Source organism: Panthera pardus, unplaced genomic scaffold (genome assembly GCF_024362965.1).
Source record: "Panthera pardus isolate Hobbes unplaced genomic scaffold, ASM2436296v1 HiC_scaffold_11, whole genome shotgun sequence".
NCBI classification, from domain to species: domain Eukaryota; kingdom Metazoa; phylum Chordata; class Mammalia; order Carnivora; family Felidae; genus Panthera; species Panthera pardus.
The window spans coordinates 15,361,037-15,379,197 of NW_026526666.1; the positions used below are offsets into that span (position 1 = coordinate 15,361,037).

The following is an 18,161-nucleotide window of genomic DNA, read 5'->3' on the forward strand; positions in this document are numbered from 1 at the left end:
TAAAGCTGTTCAGAGCTGCTATTTCTATAATATGTTATTTACAAGTTTTCAAATTTATTGTTTATGAACCCAAATTACACTTTATGATGTTATCTGAAAGACCATTAAAATATTCATTCATCTTGTCAGATTTAAATTTATCTTTGTTCTCTCAGAATAGTCTTAAAGCTATTTAACCTTATGTCCTCGAATTCCTCATCTATAAAATGGAGATTTTAGTACTTAAATGACACACAAGGGTTTCGTAAAAATCATAGGAAGTAAACCTGAAATAAAATTGAAAAGAAGAAAAAGTGTATTTCTGTATGGCTAATGATGTTGATAGATATACTTCATTTTCCAGAAGTGGGAAAATTGTTTTTTTAATTAAAAAAATTTATCTTCCCCATGTTTAATATGAAGAGTCCCACTAACATATATAAGCTCATAGATGACTACTCTGCCCTCCCAGTTTCTGTACCCAATTCCTGAAATTTCTTTAATCACATATTAAACTTTTTACTCATAATTAAATATAAAAGCACAAGTGATAAATTCTGAAGGGAATAGTTAATGTAAACAAATAGGTAAGATCATGAGCCCTTTACTCAGAGCAAGGTTGGATGAGGAAGGCCTAAGATAGCCCAAGGAGAGTGAAGGAGATTGAGAAGGAAACTGAACAGGGGTTTACAGAAAACAAACTTGGCTTAGGGAATAGTTTGCTTACTTGTGGACTCAACTGTAGGAACTATTGACCTTTTTTGTGTTGAGAGCCGTAAGCAATCTGTCCTGTAACCCAGGCCCTGCCCAGAAATCCTCCAAGGCTCAGAAAGAGAGCTACAGTGGAATGGAGTTAGTAGGTGTTTTTTCCCCCGACATCTCTCCCTGCAACTTTATAGTAGCCAAATCATTTCAAAGGAGACTTCTCCTTTGCTCTACATGAAGACTTTTTGGATTTCTTCTAGATCACACAAGAATATTAGCTACGATAGAATTTTCTAAAACTATATTTTTTTTCTCCTGACGTAAAATTCAGGTGTTAGGCTGCATCATAATCAGAGGCAAATAAGAACAGAGACAAAAATTTTTTTAAAGAATAAAAATCTTTGTGAAGAAAACTGATTCTTGACACCAAAAGGCTCATCGCTTTGTCATTGTAATCCATAGAATAAACATCTCTGGGAACTGTTTTTCCCCATTCAGGTTCCTACTGCAGAGCATTTCTTTGTGAAATCCCAAACTTGGTCTTGATCATCTTAGTGATACCTTTTTAAGCAGTGCCAGAGCACAGTTTTAAGGTATTCCCCAGTTAGACTTGGCTTTGCTTCTAAACTGCCTCTCAGCACTTGTCCGTCCCTTCTATAAAATCAGGAGAAGCCAAGGCAGAATTGAAATTGTGGATGTAGGGGTTAAAAAGCTATGTGAAAATAGTACAGTTTATTTGGTAATAGTATGTCATGCAGTCATGAGACCTTTATTTTGACAGGTGTTTACCTCAAAATATTGCATTAAATCAGGGTCCCTAATTACAGGGAAGAAGAAAAAGGCAGAGCGTGACTGTAATAGAACAGGGGAGGCCTGGGAGAGATGATTATAGACGATAATAGACATTAGTGAAGGCCCGTAAGAAACATTGTCCCTGGGTGAATGCCAACTGGCTTTGATTGAATAGATCATAAACTGAGTTTGCAGGAATGTTTCCAAGTATACACACTGTATTGTGGGAATTGGCAAACCTCCTGACAAAGTAGGTGAGGTCCTAATTGTTAATTCTCAAGATGGGCATTTTTAGTTAACAGCTCTTAACTTGTACTTTTCCTATGTTTGGTACAGGGCAAAATGTAGGTTATAATCTACCTGGAGGAGGACACTGCTGTCTAAGGAGAAGTTTAGACCATGAAGTATTACCTCCTTTTTATCCCAATAGAAAGTAACATCATTAAGGGGACAGTTCTGAGAAATTCTGTTGTGTACTTTTTCTTCTATTATTTTATTACCATATAAGCAGCATTCTGCCGTAATTACTACAAGTGTTTCAATCACAGAATACCTTCCGTGGACCATCAATCTGAAATTACATCTGATATAACTGTTGATTTGACAGCACGAGTGGTTTCAATAGAGTGTACACAGGCATGTAGCCTTAAGGCTATGTTTCAAATAATTTGTCAAATTATAACATATTGGATTTTAATTATTCATGGTAATCTGAATTCCTGAAGAGTGAATGAATGAATGAATGTAATTTCTAAAAAGTCAATCCTGTGTACCCTGGAAAATAGAGGACTTTACACCAAGTTAAAATGAAAGTCATTTAGGACCTGAAATGTCGTTATCTTCTATAAATAAGTGTAATCAGATTAAATTACTGACATACTATTCCTAATTAAAAATTTGTGGATCAAATACGTCTTGGTAACAGTAACTGACTGGAGAACTACAGGGACTTAGGAAAAGTGCTCATATAAGCAAAGCACTTTGGTGGTAAAAGACACCTCAGAAATCCTTGGGTCAAACTCTGTCATTTCACAGGGGAGAATATTGAAGCCATGAAAGGTTAAATGACTTACTCAAGGATCAGAAGAACAGGAATAGAACATCAGACTCCCAACTGTCTATGCATATCAAATTATTACCTCATAGGTTTTTTTCTCTAATCCAGAATTCTGCAAAAATCTACGAAAATAACCAGAGCAAAGCTAATTAAGGAAACATTATCTGAATGAGATCCTTGAAGATGGTAACCAAGTTTATTCATTTTTAATCCCCTAGGATGTAGCATAATGCTTCACACATATCAGGTAGTCAGTACACTTTTCATTATAGCAGTAATTTTGTTCTTAGTAGAAAGGAAATTCTTTTAAAATATCTAATTCTTAGTAGAAAATTACTTAGGAGAAAAATATCTAATGCTGCCATGACCATTTGACGTGGATGGTGCTTCGTGATTACTTAGGACTAAAATCACCAAGGATAAGAAAACATCCATTAGTAGTTTGCCAAGAAAAACAATTTTCTGTATTTTGGACCTTTGTCAAGCCTGGTTTACTTTTTCAGTTATATGGCCTCTCCCCAAATAGGATTTCTTCCAAGATGTGGTAGAACCTTGTTCTTCTATCCAGATTTTGTATTAAGTAACCACTTAGGATTTGGCTTACCTACATGCAGATTGGTTTTTGCTTGCTAAATTTTTTTTTTTTATTTCATCAAAGATATTCTCTTGTTTAATTCCCCAGAAAATCAGAGTTACAAGATTTTGGTTCAGGATTACATCATGTACAATATCTTACCTAGTGAGACTTTAGAGGAAAAGCCTCAAGATGCCCAAAACAAGAGAGTTCCCTTCCCTGCTAGAGAAATCCAGGAGCCCCATAGAATACATTTTTTTGGATAACAAGAAAAATGTTCTGCAAAGTCTCAAGCTGCTGTTACATTCATCTCACATATAATAAGTGTAGAAATATAGCTTATGGCTTTTTAGTGGGGTTTTTTCTTAGTGTACATTTCACAACTTTAAATTTTTTTTAGAGTTTTTGACACTTCCTTCTGCCAAAATCTCAGTGATGTAGTAAACACAAACAATTTTGCATGCATTCAAAAAGACATCACATATAATCGAGGCTTTTGTCGTATGTTTTGATGATTCGATGCAATTATAAACCCTTACAGATTGGAGGTAAATTTAATTTCAAAGATCCTAGACCAAGATGCAAGCTTTTAAAAGTTATTCGGAATTCTCAGCCCATGACAGCCACTTAACTGCAAATGAACAAGGCTAGGAATATGAATTTTATATAGTCTTTTGAAAAACTTTGGAAGTGTATGCATTGGACAAAAGTTAAAGATCCTATTCTCTTTTGACTAGCAAATGATAAAAGCGCATGGCTGTGGTTTTGTTCTTATGTGCGTGCATGAGTATTTTGGAACTCATTGTAATGACCATTCAGTATAACCCTATGCATTATGCTTGGCAAATTTTCAAGTTGTTCACTGGTGGAAAAATGCATACCTTACTCATCAGGTAAGAAACAGTTAATGATAAAAGAATGTGTGTACTTGGAAGAAAACATGGGCACATTTGAGATAAAGAAATGGACTCTCTGAATGTAGTATTTATGGTTCAAGATTTTGAGAATCTGTGTTACTTGTGGCCTAGCAAACTGTCTTAAGTATAAGGAGGATGGTGAGACTATTCACTAGGCTAGGCATTTCTGTAGTAATAACACATGAATAGCCAACAAAAAAAACTTTTGACCTGAGAAGACTGATTGGGAATAATCAAAAAGCAGCATTGTGGGGAAAAAATAGAAAATTGTTATTTTTAGCATTCATCAAGTGCTTTCACACATGTTAATTCTTTGATCTTTGTATTACCCTAGTGAGGCATGTGTGGCAGATCTTGTCATCATTCTTGTTTTACCACTGAGATTTGCCTAAGGTTACACAGCTCTTGTTTTTTTTATAGCAGAGCTGGAGATAGAATGACCTCTTCCAGTGCCACATCCCTACTGTGTGGTAATGACTTTCTGTGTTTTCCAAGAACTAGCACTGGTGTATATCTAACTGATAACAATTGTTACAGTATGATGGCAGCTAGGATCGCAGATGGCCCCTTAACCAAAAGTCAGTTTCAGACAGGATTTTTGTCCTGGTCTTCTCTCCTTTTCCTGTCCTTTGCATGTACTCACAAAGCCTGTCAGGATAATTGCAAAAATAGTGTGTGGTACAAGCTATCCGTCATCTGGTCAGTAAATTAATTTGTGTATTTGCCTATATTCCCACAATTCATGGCTACCCTGTCTGTTTTCTTCCCCCACATGCTCAGACTGTACATTTCTGACAGTGAGAGAGGACTGGGTAGGGTGACAGTTGCTCTGGCCATTTACCCATGTGTGATAAATTGCTTAGTAATCTCCACAGCACCTTCATGCATACGTTGAAAGTGTTTAGGGCATTGTAACTGGGGAAAATTTCCAATCTTTCATAAATAACCATTAATCTGTCCCTTTTAAATTCAGCTTTCCACATCTGTTTCAAATTGTTCAGTGCTATTCCAGGAGTGCATTAAAGCTCCAATCCAGGTGGTATTAAGGGGATAAATGAGCCACAGGGAGAAGACACTCTGTATTTTTCTTAAAGCAATTCTTGCTCCTTTTTTGCAAAGTTAGGAGCCAAGCAATTTACGATTAAGATTTTTGGAGGATATCCTCTATCATTTTAAGCCATCCTTGTCTATGGGTTTTAAAAAGGCAGCTTTAGCTGTGCCTTGCTAGCATACATTAATGTTTTACTCTGTACGGGTAGATGTAAATATCCTTTCTGTGAGCAAATTTAAAGTCCTTTTAATTCATTATGGTTCACTGTGGATTCTTGTTGGGGAAAAATGACCTATAACCTAAAAATGAAAAAATTTCAGCTAGAAGTAAGGAAGTGTCTGAATGTGCATTTACATTTGTGATATTCAGGAATTTCAGAGAAAGTTATCAATAATTCTAGTTTAACACATTTTTGTAAAGGAAGCAACTCGCTTTTCAGGACAGAAGGCATTATTTTATGAAATGTCAATAGTATTTTGTTTGTGTCTGCTCTACTTTTATTTAATGAAAATTATAAAAGTACATCTTTTCTTACTGTGTATAGCCCATGATGTGTTTTCTCAAGTACTTTCCAAAGAAAATATGTTCTTAAGAATTAACTAATCTGTACTGTGTTAGATTAACAAAAGTCACATCACGTAATTTAGAGAATGCCCTGCAGAAAAAATGCATATGAAGACGGCACTGTATGGTACGTCAGATGACATGTAGCAATGAAACAGGAATGTTTTCAAATTGACCTTGAAGAAGTCAAGGGACTCCCAGGAACGAATGTCAGACAGGAGGATAACTGAAAGATTTCCTATCCCTGGCATTTGTAAGAGGCATAAAAGGAACGACAGGTTGATTTTCTGACCCAGAATACAGTGCCCACACCAGAATGTAAAGAAGAAAATTCAGCTGCATGCCTCTCATCAAAGTTAGTAAAAATTTCATAAATAGATCATCACATAAAGTGCACAAAATCATTGGCTTTGAAAATGGTTTATTTCATCGCAACAGTCTGGTGTTCCATCCACGCGTAGGGATTGACAGCTTCTCCACCCATTGGCATTAATGAATTATCAATGTACATCCCACACACATCCACCAGGGAAGCAAAGACACTCCTCCTACACATTACTTTGTTTTTAAATCTTCCAAATGTTGTAGGATGGTTATTACCTTAATAAGTGGAAAATCATTGAATACAGCTCATATTCTCTCCCGTAGCTAAAACTGACATCTCATAGGAATTAGTGAGGAAATGCAGTTTTATTCATGTGTTAAGATATGTTAAATTATCTCTCACTTCTTTGTCATCTCAGGGAAACCTAAGACCATTAAAGAAATGTAACCTGCATTGCTATGCTAAGGCATTTCATTAAGGAAAGAACAATTCAGAATGACCTTGGTAGTCTGTTGAGTGAAAATTTCCCCCTCCTGAGAGAACTCCAGTCGTGTTCTTGAAATGCAGTGAAAAAGAACAAAATGGTTTTTGATACAGTAACCATATGTCCTGGTTTACCCATAACGGTCCCAATTTATACCTTGTGTCCTGACATCATTATTAATCACTACCCTTTCCTCTCAAAAGATCCTGGTTTGGGCAGAAAATTGCATGTTCACCCTAGTTTTAGAACATTTCTTACACAACTATGCCCCTTCCCCTACTGTCTAGGACAGTTTGAGTTCCCATACATGCTTTTCAGGTAGAACTCTTGGTTTTACAAAGGAAGAAAGACAAAAAAGGGGCACCAGTCCATGCATCTTGAGAAACTATAAAATTCGTTACTGTGTCTTTTACTCTTGCATTCTTTGTGTTCTTGCCTCCTTTCTCTCTATTTTATGCATTGCCTTCTTCAACACAGTGTGTACTTACATAAAATGTCAGAGACAGGTCAAGCAATGCCACTATAAGAATATTTTCATATAGAAACAGTTTAATGCTGCTCAGTGCTTGACAGTATAAAAGGAAAGTGTGGTGTGTTTAATTCTTTTCAGCTAAGAGGATTTGGAGGTCATGCTACTCATTGACATGGGACTATCAGATTGAGAAATACCTCAAATTATAGACATTTGTTAAATGCTTACTATGCATTTGGCACTCTCTTGTAAAAGAAAAAAATGATGAAGATATTGTCCGGTTTCAAAGAATTCAGTCGAGTAATGGAGAAGACCATGCAGAGCAAGAATGACATCCATGTGGTGGGATAGCACTCCTAGTATGTGAAGGTGCACTAGAACAGGGTGAGATTACATCTGCACCTGCAGACTGATGATGGTTTTAGAGGAGAGATGACAGATTAGTGTGTGCACCAAGCTTTGGTGGAGGAATAAATCCAAGTATCATTCTATATTTGGGGGACCCTGTGTTAGTTTTGTTTTGGGGAAATAAGTGGGATTATGTTGGCCAACAGGCGCTGTCACAAAATATCTCTGCTTCTCTTTAACTTTGCTTTCCATAGATGAGACCATTTGTTCTTTTTCTGATGAAGAATGTGAATTGACAGTTCACCATTCTTACAATAGCTATCATTTTCCATCTTGTTGATTTATCTTCAACTACAGTTTTGAAAGACCACCATAAAGCTCTCTCTTTGGCTTCTCCCCTGCAAAATAGACTTATTTCCCTTAGTGTACTCTTATTTTACTTTTTAAAAACAGTCACCCTTATCCTTTTCTCTTCTGAGTCTTCTCCTGTGTATGGCTCCCACACACATACCCATATATATTGTACTCAAGTAGCATTGCAGTGCATTTATGTAAAAAGGTCTGGCAAGGCATACAGCCCCCCACATATCATACTTGTTTACTTGTACCTCTGTGTCATGCCTAAAATAAATAAAGCACTCAGAGGATGCAGTCAAATGAGAGTAACACTTCATTCCAACCTTAGAGCTAGTGTGTTCTCATCACCCTCTAGTCTGTGACTCTCCTCCCTCTGGTGCATCCTTCCTGCCTCCTGGTTACACTAATTCCTTTAAGCTCTGTTCTCTGTCTTCTTCTATCTACAGTTTCCTCCATGACACTCCTGCTCCATTGACTTTAAGTTTCCCCTCTGTATAATTGCCATTAAATCCAGGTTATGTGTTCGGATGGATTATATCATCACTTCCATTCTTGACTTTCCCCCTGGTTTTTAACTCCCATGGTCTTCTCTTCCTCACCCACTCCTCAGGCAAGCCCCACAGACTGTAGTGCAGTAATGTGTCCAGCAAAGGTCCCCCTTCTCTCTTACCATGATACAGTCCTCTAATGATATTCTCACCTACCAAAGCCATGCCCATCTTGCACATGGATGCCAATTTACTTCTTCTACAACACATAACCCCTTCATGGAAACCCCCTCACCAGTGATAAATTCAGATGTCTCAGTCAAACTGGCTCCCTGCAACCTTTTAGCTCTATTTTCCTCTGTCCTCCTCTATGAGTCTAATGCTTGTGTAGAGAGGCAGTGCTGAGCTCTGAACTTAGAACATCTGAATTTGAAATCTGGTTCTGTCACTTTCTGGCTCTGTGATCATGGGGTGATCATTTAACTTCTCTGTGCCTCATTTTCCTCACCCATAAAATGGGGATAGTAATTGGGCCTATCACAAAGAATCATTGTAAGGATTATGAAATGCTCAGAGCAGTGTGTAGCATACAGAAAGGGTCCAATGAGTATAAGCCATTATTAGACTCCATTTGCTTTTCCTATGCACAACCTGTATTTTCATATCCCTATGACTTTCTCATGCTTTGTTTTTGGAATGTTTTCCTCCATTTCCATCTCTATTCATTCAAACCCTGCACATTTTATGTTCGTATTCCCCCTCCCTCTTCCATGCAGCTTTTAGGCAAATATTGAAAACATCTCTCCAATTTCCATAGCCTCTCTTCTGCACCTAACAGTGTTTGGCCCTTTCAACCTTATATTATAATTATGTGTATATGTATCTTTCCTCTGAAAATATAGGGGAAACAGAAACTGACCTATAAAATTGTGCGTTTTCCTCAGTGCCTAACCAAATTGATATTAGATACTGTATTTGTTGAATAAATGAATATTCCACTTGTTCACTTACCTTTTCCCTGATACACAAGTGCAATACAGTTTTAGCAACTTGCCCAAATTAACATCTTTTCTTTGCTTATTTAATTGATTTCTCTTTGTCCTAACCCCACCCTTCCCCCTTTTCAACTACACTTCCCCTTTCTTCCCCACTCCCTTCCTGCCTCTTCCCTTTTCTTCTTTTCTTCCTCCTCCTCATTTTCTTTAACGCTGTATTCCCACTTTGTAAAATTTTCTCAACAACCTCATAGCCAAGCTGTCTAGGCACAAAGGGATACTGCTTCAGGAGGGAAATATTTTATCATTTTTTGTTACTTTTCTTTGTCAAAAATAACTGAGCATGTGACATCCAGTCATAATGCTATTTACTCACCTGCATTACTGAGAATCGGGCAATTGTTAAATAGCAAATAAAAATAAGCCCAGTTTTTAGACAAGGAGAAGTAATCTCCCAAGCACTTTCAAATTCCATGTTCTGATTGTCACCCTGTGTTTTTAGTATAATTTGTCTTTCCGGAGAAGGGAAACAACTGTAGGTTTAGTGTCATGAGATTCTTTGTGTGTGAAGTAAAACAGAATGTTACGTTGTTTCAGGTGTGCAACATAGTGGTTTGACAGGTCTGTATGTTGCCCTGTGCTACCATCTATCACCGTACAGTACTACTACGATACCATTGACCGTGTTCTCTATGTTGTACCTTGTATTCTGGTGACTTACCCATTCCATAACTGGAAGCCTGTATCTCCTACTCCCCTTCACCCATTTTGCCCATCCCCATCCCTCTACCCCGTTCCCACTGGCAATGACCAATTTGTTCTCTGTGTTTATGGGTTTATTTCTGCTTTTTGTTTGTTCATTTGTTTATTTAGAGTCTACATAAGTGAAATCATATGGTGTTGGTCTTTCCGTGACTTAATTTGCTGCCGAAGAAGGCAAGATCTCATCCATTTTTATGTCTGAGTAATATCTCATTGTATGCATACACCACATCTTCTTTATCCGTTCATCTATCAGTGGACACTTGGGTCGCTTCCATATCTCGGCTATTGTAAATAATACTGGAATAAGCATAGGGGTGCATATATCTTTTCAAATTAGTGTTTTTGGGTTTTTTTGGGTTAATACCCAGTAGTGGAATTACTGGATCATATGGTACTTTTTTTTTTAATCTTTTGAGGAAAATCAATATTGTTTTCTACACTGTCTCTACCAATTTACATTCCCTGATGAGTTATTTTTAAAAGAGGAATTTGATAAAGGGTCTCCAAGAGTAAATTCTTAAGTATTTTTTTTTGTCCATTCAGTGCTTATGTTTTCCTTATTCTGCCAATTTCTTTCCTCCCTTTTCTCATTTACAATGTCATTTTTACATATTCTTTCCTCTAACATCTTAATTGTCCTCTTTTCTTGATCAGTGCCCTAGCCTTTCTCCTAAATCTGAAAACCACCTAAAACGTCATATCATGTTGTTTTCCATAAGTCTTGAAATGTCTCCTGTCTTATTGGAGAACTCTTAGGAGTTCTGTTAAAGATACCAATAGTAACCATTTAAATCACATCTCTAATTAATTGTGAGCCTGCACAAAACCAATGTATCTACTTGTATTAGTGAATACAAAATAGAAAAATCAAATGTGCTATTCTCTCTATATAGGATTGAGGAGTGTAAAGTGAGTAAGATTGAATGGTAGTTTGGAAAGTCAAACTTGAATTCTTATTTTAAAATTATCATCTAAAACAATATATAAAGTTTAATTTCAAAATCTCTCTGCTTCTGCTTTTCTTCCTGAGCCATAATAAGTAAATAAATGCTTAGGACTGGATAAAACACGTAAGTAATTTTGAGAACTCTGAGTAGCAACACTATGTATACAGCATTATGAGATTATCATTTGTGGTAAATGGGTTCTCAACACTGGTATTTCCCCCCCTAATTTAGGGTAGAAATTTAGCATCTGGAGAGGTTGGATTTTTTCCAAGTGATGCTGTCAAGCCTTGCCCCTGTGTAAGTATGAGTACTTTCTTTCCATTTTTTTCTAGTTTTGATGCTATAATTAATTGTGCAAGAATGTACAAAGGATACAGTCTTGTCACTCAATTTTATTAATGTTTTCTAGAGGGATCATATTATTTCAAGTTTGAATGCATGGTCAATGTTATTAAAAATTCTAAAATCACTATGATTCCACTCCATTAAAGATACTTTTTAATGGTATATGCAAGGGAAAATTTAACAGTAGAATTTACAAAATTAAACTTCTGTGGGGTGTTAGAAAGAATAAACCAAAGCTACAGATTAGATGCATTTTCCCCCTTTCCATGGAGGTGAGATTTATTTTATTTTATTTTATTTTTTTGTTAGTTTCCATGGAGGTGAGATTTAATTTATTCCTAGCCATTTTGGGTTATAGAGAGATATTATACTTCAACTAGTGTGTTTGAAAGCATAATAGAAAGCATGAAGGTCCACAAAATCTTTAATCAAATCTCTAAATACGTTTTTCTGTGCTTTAGTTTGTCATTACTATTTCTTTAATGTCATAATGGCATTTTCGGATGTCATTAGATACAAGGAGAATGAATGAGTATTTACTCAAATATTATGGATGAATATAACATAAAATGTACTCTCTGGTACCTTTTTAGATTTATAAGTTTCTGTTTAAGGTGACATTATTTTATCATAATTTGGTGTTTAGGGTGGATTTTTCTATGAAACTTTTGAAGTTCATAATGGTTTGAAGTAAATGAAATTCCTTTACTAATATAATGGAGTTAATGGTTAAAGAAAACTATCCTTAAATTATCTCGCTTGCTATAATATTTCAATCCTTTCTATATTTACAGACTCTCTTTAATATTATAAATGTGCATGTCTGCCATCCTTTATTTCAGAATGTAGTCTGTAGACTAATTCACTCTACTCATTCCAGCTTCATTAATTTCAAAAGTGAAGGGAACCAAAAAGCATTTGCTATTCTATTGATTCTGTGATCTAATGTCACATGTTTTTTTTATCTAATAATCTTTAAAAACTGTTTAACTTTGATACCACTCTTATTTGTGTAAGTAAAATGAGTTTTTAGTTAGTTTTCTGTTGCTTGTATGAACAAGATTTAGGATTCCTATACTTAAAACAATGATATTTGTATGTAGGCAGGTAGCAGGAAATCTCCTACATTCTAACATTAAGATGTTTGGGAACCTAAAGACATCAAATCAAGAATATTAAACATTTCATATACCAAGTGCTATTATGCTTGTACAGCCTTTTACATAAGGCATAAAATGAACATTTGAACTTTTATTTTAGGAATATTCTGGCACATAAGTAGATATTTAATACATCTTGTGGTATGGATGAACAAAGCGGTGAAAAAGCAAGCCAAAGTTCCTAGCTGAACCTAGGTAATTAACAATGGTAGACAGTAATTATATCAGCTTATATTTAATGGTATTTGGTGACTCAGTTACTAGAAGGAAAAACGCATTCAGAATTTAAAGCTGGTAAGGAGTTGTAGAGGAATACTTAATTATGGATGGGGCTACTAGCTAAATGCTGTTTTATAGCTCAAAGTTAATAAATAGTTATTAAAATTTTAGTGCTTACTTAATACAATTATAGATTCATTCGTTGGTGGTAGGATACGTTAGGTGAAGATTAGTAGGAGGAGAGATGGGAGGAAGGATAGATTGAAAGAGTTTAGAAGGTGGTATCTCTTTTGACCCTGGGACATTTTGTTTATCAGGGAATGGAATATTCCATTCTGAGTTCAAGAGTTATTCTTCTGTATGTGCTGTGCTAGTTTCTTTAAATGTTCAGAGAGAAAGTTAGAACTGAGAAAAAAACACAGGAGCATAAATGAAACTATTTTATTTCTGGTAATACGGTACCTGGAGACCAAGCCTGGAGCTGCAGCATAGTGCAAATTTGGGTATCTCTGTGACTCCAGGAGTCCTTAGTGGATGAACAAGAAGAAAACAGTTCCATAGAGGAAGATATGCCTTTCCTCATCTTGGACCTGGGTTGGGAAGAAAAAAGAAAGCAGTCTCCCCTAAGAATTCCTAGCCTTAGATCCAAAAACCACCCAGGTGTGGGGCTTGAATTCATACCAGCTCTGTGACCTAAATAACTGTAAGCTACAAACAGTTTAAAATGATTCCACGTTGATTGTTTCCAATACAAGTACAGATTGTTTCTGGATTGGAGCCTCATTGCACATGATCCTCAAAGGATTTCTATCGATACAGTCCTAGGGAATATAAGTTCACAACATGGGATCATCAAATCCCTAATTAAAGAAACCATCTTAAGCAAAGTTCAGCAGGAAAAATAAAATTCAGAATTAGACACTGAAATACAGCAGATACTGTAATTACCAGATACGAAGTTCAAATTTTTATATTTAATATGGCTGAAGAAATAAGAGAATAAAAGTCTAAGAAGAGAACAGGTCACTAAGTTAACTGGATATATTTCACAAAGAATCAGACAGAATAGTGAAATGAATACTTTAATGGAAACATTACATCATATGTTAGACACAATTGGATAGAAAATTGGAAGACAAATCTGAAGAAACTTCTCAATGAGTAGTCCAGAGAGATTAAGAAATGGAAATCTAACAGAGAATGGAATGATAAATTTCATATGCATGTTATTGAAAGAGAGAATAGAGATGATTGTGAAAAAGCAACATTCAAGGGGTGCCTGGGTGGCTCAGTCAGTTAAGCATCTGACTTCTGCTCGGGTCATGGGTTCATGGTTTGTGAATTCAAACCCCACATCGGGCTCTGTGCTGACAGCCTGGAGCCTGCTTCAAATTTTGTGTCTCCCTCTCTCTGCTCCTCCCCTGCTTGTGCTCTGTTTGTCTGTCTGTCTGTCTCTCTCTCTCTCTCAAAAATAAACATTAAAATAAAAGCACTATTCAAATAAGTAATGGCTGAAAATATTCCAGAACTTACAATAAAACCAATCTTAAGAGTCAAGAAGGATATATAAAATTAATCAACAGCTAGATGCATTTTAGTGAAACTTGAGAACATCTAAAATAAGGAGAAAATATTAAAACCAACCTTAAAGAGAATGCAGATTACCTATAAAGGGTTGATCATTTGACTCATATCTAACAACAGCAATAATGAAGGCAATAAAAGCTTCCATTTTTGGTAATTGTCCAGTAGCCCCTTTTGGATCAATCCTCCAACAGAAAACAACTATAAACCCCAGGCAAGATACTAAAACAACAACAATCTGAAGGCACTGGCTAAGAGAAGAGTTGACACTCAGAAAAAGGGGATGATGCTAGGTTAGTTTCCTGGTTTTATGACTGGCTTGAGGACAGATACTGGGCTGGGCTGTGCTATGCAGGGGAGCTAAACTTCAGATAGAAACCTCACAGCATCACTGGCTTGAAGAAGCAGAGTGTGGAGTTCGAAGGAAACAAAGGGGAAAGGGAGGCAGGAAATCTTAGAAAGGACAGTGTCAAAGAGGGAGGAACCTCAAGTTCTGTGTTATAAGCTTTGCCTCAGTTTTGCCATGTGGTACAGACTCCCAAGGAGCTCAGTTCAGGCTGCAAGAACTACACTGAGAATTCATCTGCCAGTCACCACAGGGAAGAGAGTTTGCAGTTGGAGTTCAGCCAAGTTAACTGCCCGCTTTAAGAAAAATCACACTCTTTGTAGAAGCATCACAGAATCCGGAGCTTCTACAGAATATTGTTTAAATTGTCCCAGATATTGTTCAAAACTACTCAATGTATAAAGAATCAGGAAAACACAAACTATACTCAAAAAAGAAAAGGCAATCAAGAGAGAACAACCTTGAGATGTCCCAAATGATGGAATTACAGGAGAAGATTTTTAAAGCAGTTGTAACTAAGTTCAAGGACATAAAGGAAAGTATGTTCATCATGAATGCACAGGAACACCTCAGCAGAGAAATAGGAACCATTGAAAAGAAAACCAAATGGAGATTCTATAATGTGAGACTTGAATATCTGAAGCAATAAAAATAATATGTTCAAAGTTTTGATAGGAAATTAGTTAACTTAGAAATCTATCTTCCTCATTAGGATGAAGTAATGACATTTCCAGCCAAACAAACACAGAAAGTTCACTTCTAACTGTCCCATCTAACTTCTATGAGATGTACTTCTGGAAGAAGTACATATCTTATATATATTACTTTACATGTGTGCTATATTCCCAGTATAATATTTTTAAAAACTGTATGACCATAGCCAAAGTTTGACAGTGTAAACAGCCAGTGATGAAGGTAGAAAAAAGCATTCGGGAAAAATGGTCAAAGATGAGAATATATTCAAAGATAGGAAAATATCTAGAAGAAAATCATCTATAGTTTTATATAAGAAAGGGTCCCAAAAAAGAAGTGGGGAGGGCCTATGACAGATGGAAAAAGACAGGATCCCACCCTGGTTATGGGGATCATTGCTGAGAAGATAGTCCTGGTGCTTCACACATCAGAATACACTCACAGAAGAGCGAGAGTTTTGTTGTTTTGGTTTTTGTTTCTTCTCTCTAGGAAGAAAGATTGGTTTAGGATTAAACATGAATTTAAAGGGTACAAAGAGGGAGAAGGAAGGAGGAACTACTTTTCCATCAGGTTTCAGAAGCCATGTATATCTTATCATCTAAAGAGAAATCGTTGAAGATTGATTACTGTTTGTGAAAACACCTGGTATAAGAAAATATTTGCAGGATTTGAATGGGTGTAGTATATTATATTCTGTGTATCAGGATTTTATATGGTGGTGACATTAAAAATGTCATCCACAGTATAGAAATATTTAAATATTAATAACTTCGGAGATGTTCTGTCCAGAAAGATAATTTTGTTATATATAACTATTATCTTGGAAGGTCAAAATAGTAACAACCCTTTATGAAAACTGACATAGCTAAGAGACATATTTACATTGATCAGAACTCTGTTGCAAATTAAGGATAAAAGTATTTTTAATCACCTAATATAAAAAGGCCCAGGAATACTATGGGATGTATACATCAAAGACTCAGATGATTCATGAAAAATCTCTAAATACAAAACAAACTATCTATACTCCTTGTCCTTTCTTAGGAATTTATAAACTTTGTTGCCCTCTAATAGTATGTATTTTCTTTCTTATTCCTTGAATATTAACATATCTTATTTGGCTTTGTTCATTTTCTGGTTGCAATCAGCAACTAGAAGTTTTTTTTTCTTTTTCTGTCTTCATTTGGTTAGAAAAATGTAACATTTTTCGCTTTTGCAAATCTCCATAGACGAGGGAAAAATGAATATTTCCCATGACTTTTCAGCATCAAAATGTTTTCAAAGTCAGAATTTAGAATTTGTGATATGAGTCTATTTCCAATATGTATTGTTTATTTTGCCTGTTTTCTGGGAAAGCCGAGTGCTATTTGGTTTTCCTAACATTTTCATTTTAATTTTCTATGATAGGATTGAACTGCCTTAATAATAAATACCAAAGACTTCCAATTCATATTTTTCCTGTTATCTCTCCTCTTGGAGGTACAGTGGCGGTAAAATGAATGAAAGAATGAATTAAAATGAAATGAATTATTTTCTACTTACCTGACATATACTATGATTCCCTCTGTATAAAATTGCCAATGGATAGTTCCAGGAGTGTGCTATTTAGGGTTTTATAGAGCTGAGTCAGCTGAACTGAATTAATGATTGATTTCTAAAAGCTTCCCTTAAGTAAACTTAATCTATTTTTTTGCCTTTTTATATCTCAGGTCCCCAAACCAGTAGATTATTCTTGCCAACCCTGGTAAGTATTAGAAATGTTTATGTAGCTAAGTTGAAATACCATACCCTTAGCTTGAGGATGCCTTAAATGTAGGGGTACTAAACCACATTCCATTTCTATTGTCCTGGCTAAAGGTGTTTTCAGATACAACAAAACACCATAATGAATTTATATATTGCTGACCTTTCCATAATTTCATCAAAGTCGTGTGTGTGTGTGTGTGTGTGTGTGTGTGTGTGTGTGTGTGTGTATGCATGTGTGTGTATGCATACACGTATTTGATTGTAAATTCAAAGCTTATAACAGCCACAGAAAGGAATGGAACCTTGGCAACTATGTATCTTGTATTTTAGAAGAGTAGATTCCATGAAGCAGAGAAAAAGATATACTTCCATTGTCTGAAGCTAAAAATTAGCCCAGAAAGGACAGTAGATCCTAAATTGTAATATAAGAGGAACAAGATGTATCCGTGTCTAAAGTTTTGTGTTTACACGAAGCCCACTTACCACGTAGAGGCTAGCCTTCTCACTAATAGAAATAAGGAAGCAGAGAAGATAGTGGTTATTACTTTTTAGACATGATGAGTTTAAGTGGAAGTGATATCTTCAACTGGGAAAAATGTGTTTAGGATCCAGAATAGTTATGATCCTCCTATAATAGCTAATATATACCAAGTACCTGCTGTGTGCTTAGTATTTTACATGTTTCATTTTTGTTTTCCAATATCTTTATGAGGAAGGTTGTTACTATCTTTACAGTGAGGAAACAAAGGTTAAGACTCTGCAACTAGTAAGCAGTAGAGCCAGGATTCTAAGGGATCCCATCTGTACATTGCCATACTGCCTGTCCAAGTACAAAACGTGGGTTTATTTACTTATTTATGTTTGTTTCCCTAAATTTTGTGTTTGGCTCCTCTTAAAATGACTGCATCTGTTTTCCTCTTCTTGATACAAAATATATGCATCCAAATTAGGTAAATAGTGTATGTATATAAATGAGATATTCTGAGAGTATATAGTACTAGTTCAGTTTGCAGGTGTAGATAGAACACCTGAGTTGCCTGATTTTTTTAAGTGTTTTGATTATTTTGTATTACATAACCAAAGCATAGAAAATGCCCAGTTGCTGTAGAACTAGACTGGCCAAAGTGTGGGATTCTTCCCATCAGCCCTCTTGCTGTGTCCGCCATCATCATGGCTGTCCTCTGTAGCTATTATGTTTTCTCGACCTCCTCCCTGGGCTTCAGCACTGAGCTTGCTGAGGAAATTATA

The 18,161-nt window shown here is 35.8% G+C and overlaps 1 protein-coding gene across 1 annotated transcript in view; it reads left to right on the forward strand.

Annotated features, from left to right (window-relative positions):
* VAV3 (vav guanine nucleotide exchange factor 3) overlaps window positions 1-18,161 on the forward strand; it is a 358,407-nt gene that overhangs the window by 306,254 nt on the left and 33,992 nt on the right. Inside the window, exons 21-22 of the mRNA XM_053891674.1 lie at window positions 11,052-11,117; window positions 16,877-16,911. Of these exons, the coding sequence (XP_053747649.1) occupies window positions 11,052-11,117; window positions 16,877-16,911 (101 nt within the window). The remainder of the gene's footprint in view (window positions 1-11,051; window positions 11,118-16,876; window positions 16,912-18,161) is intronic.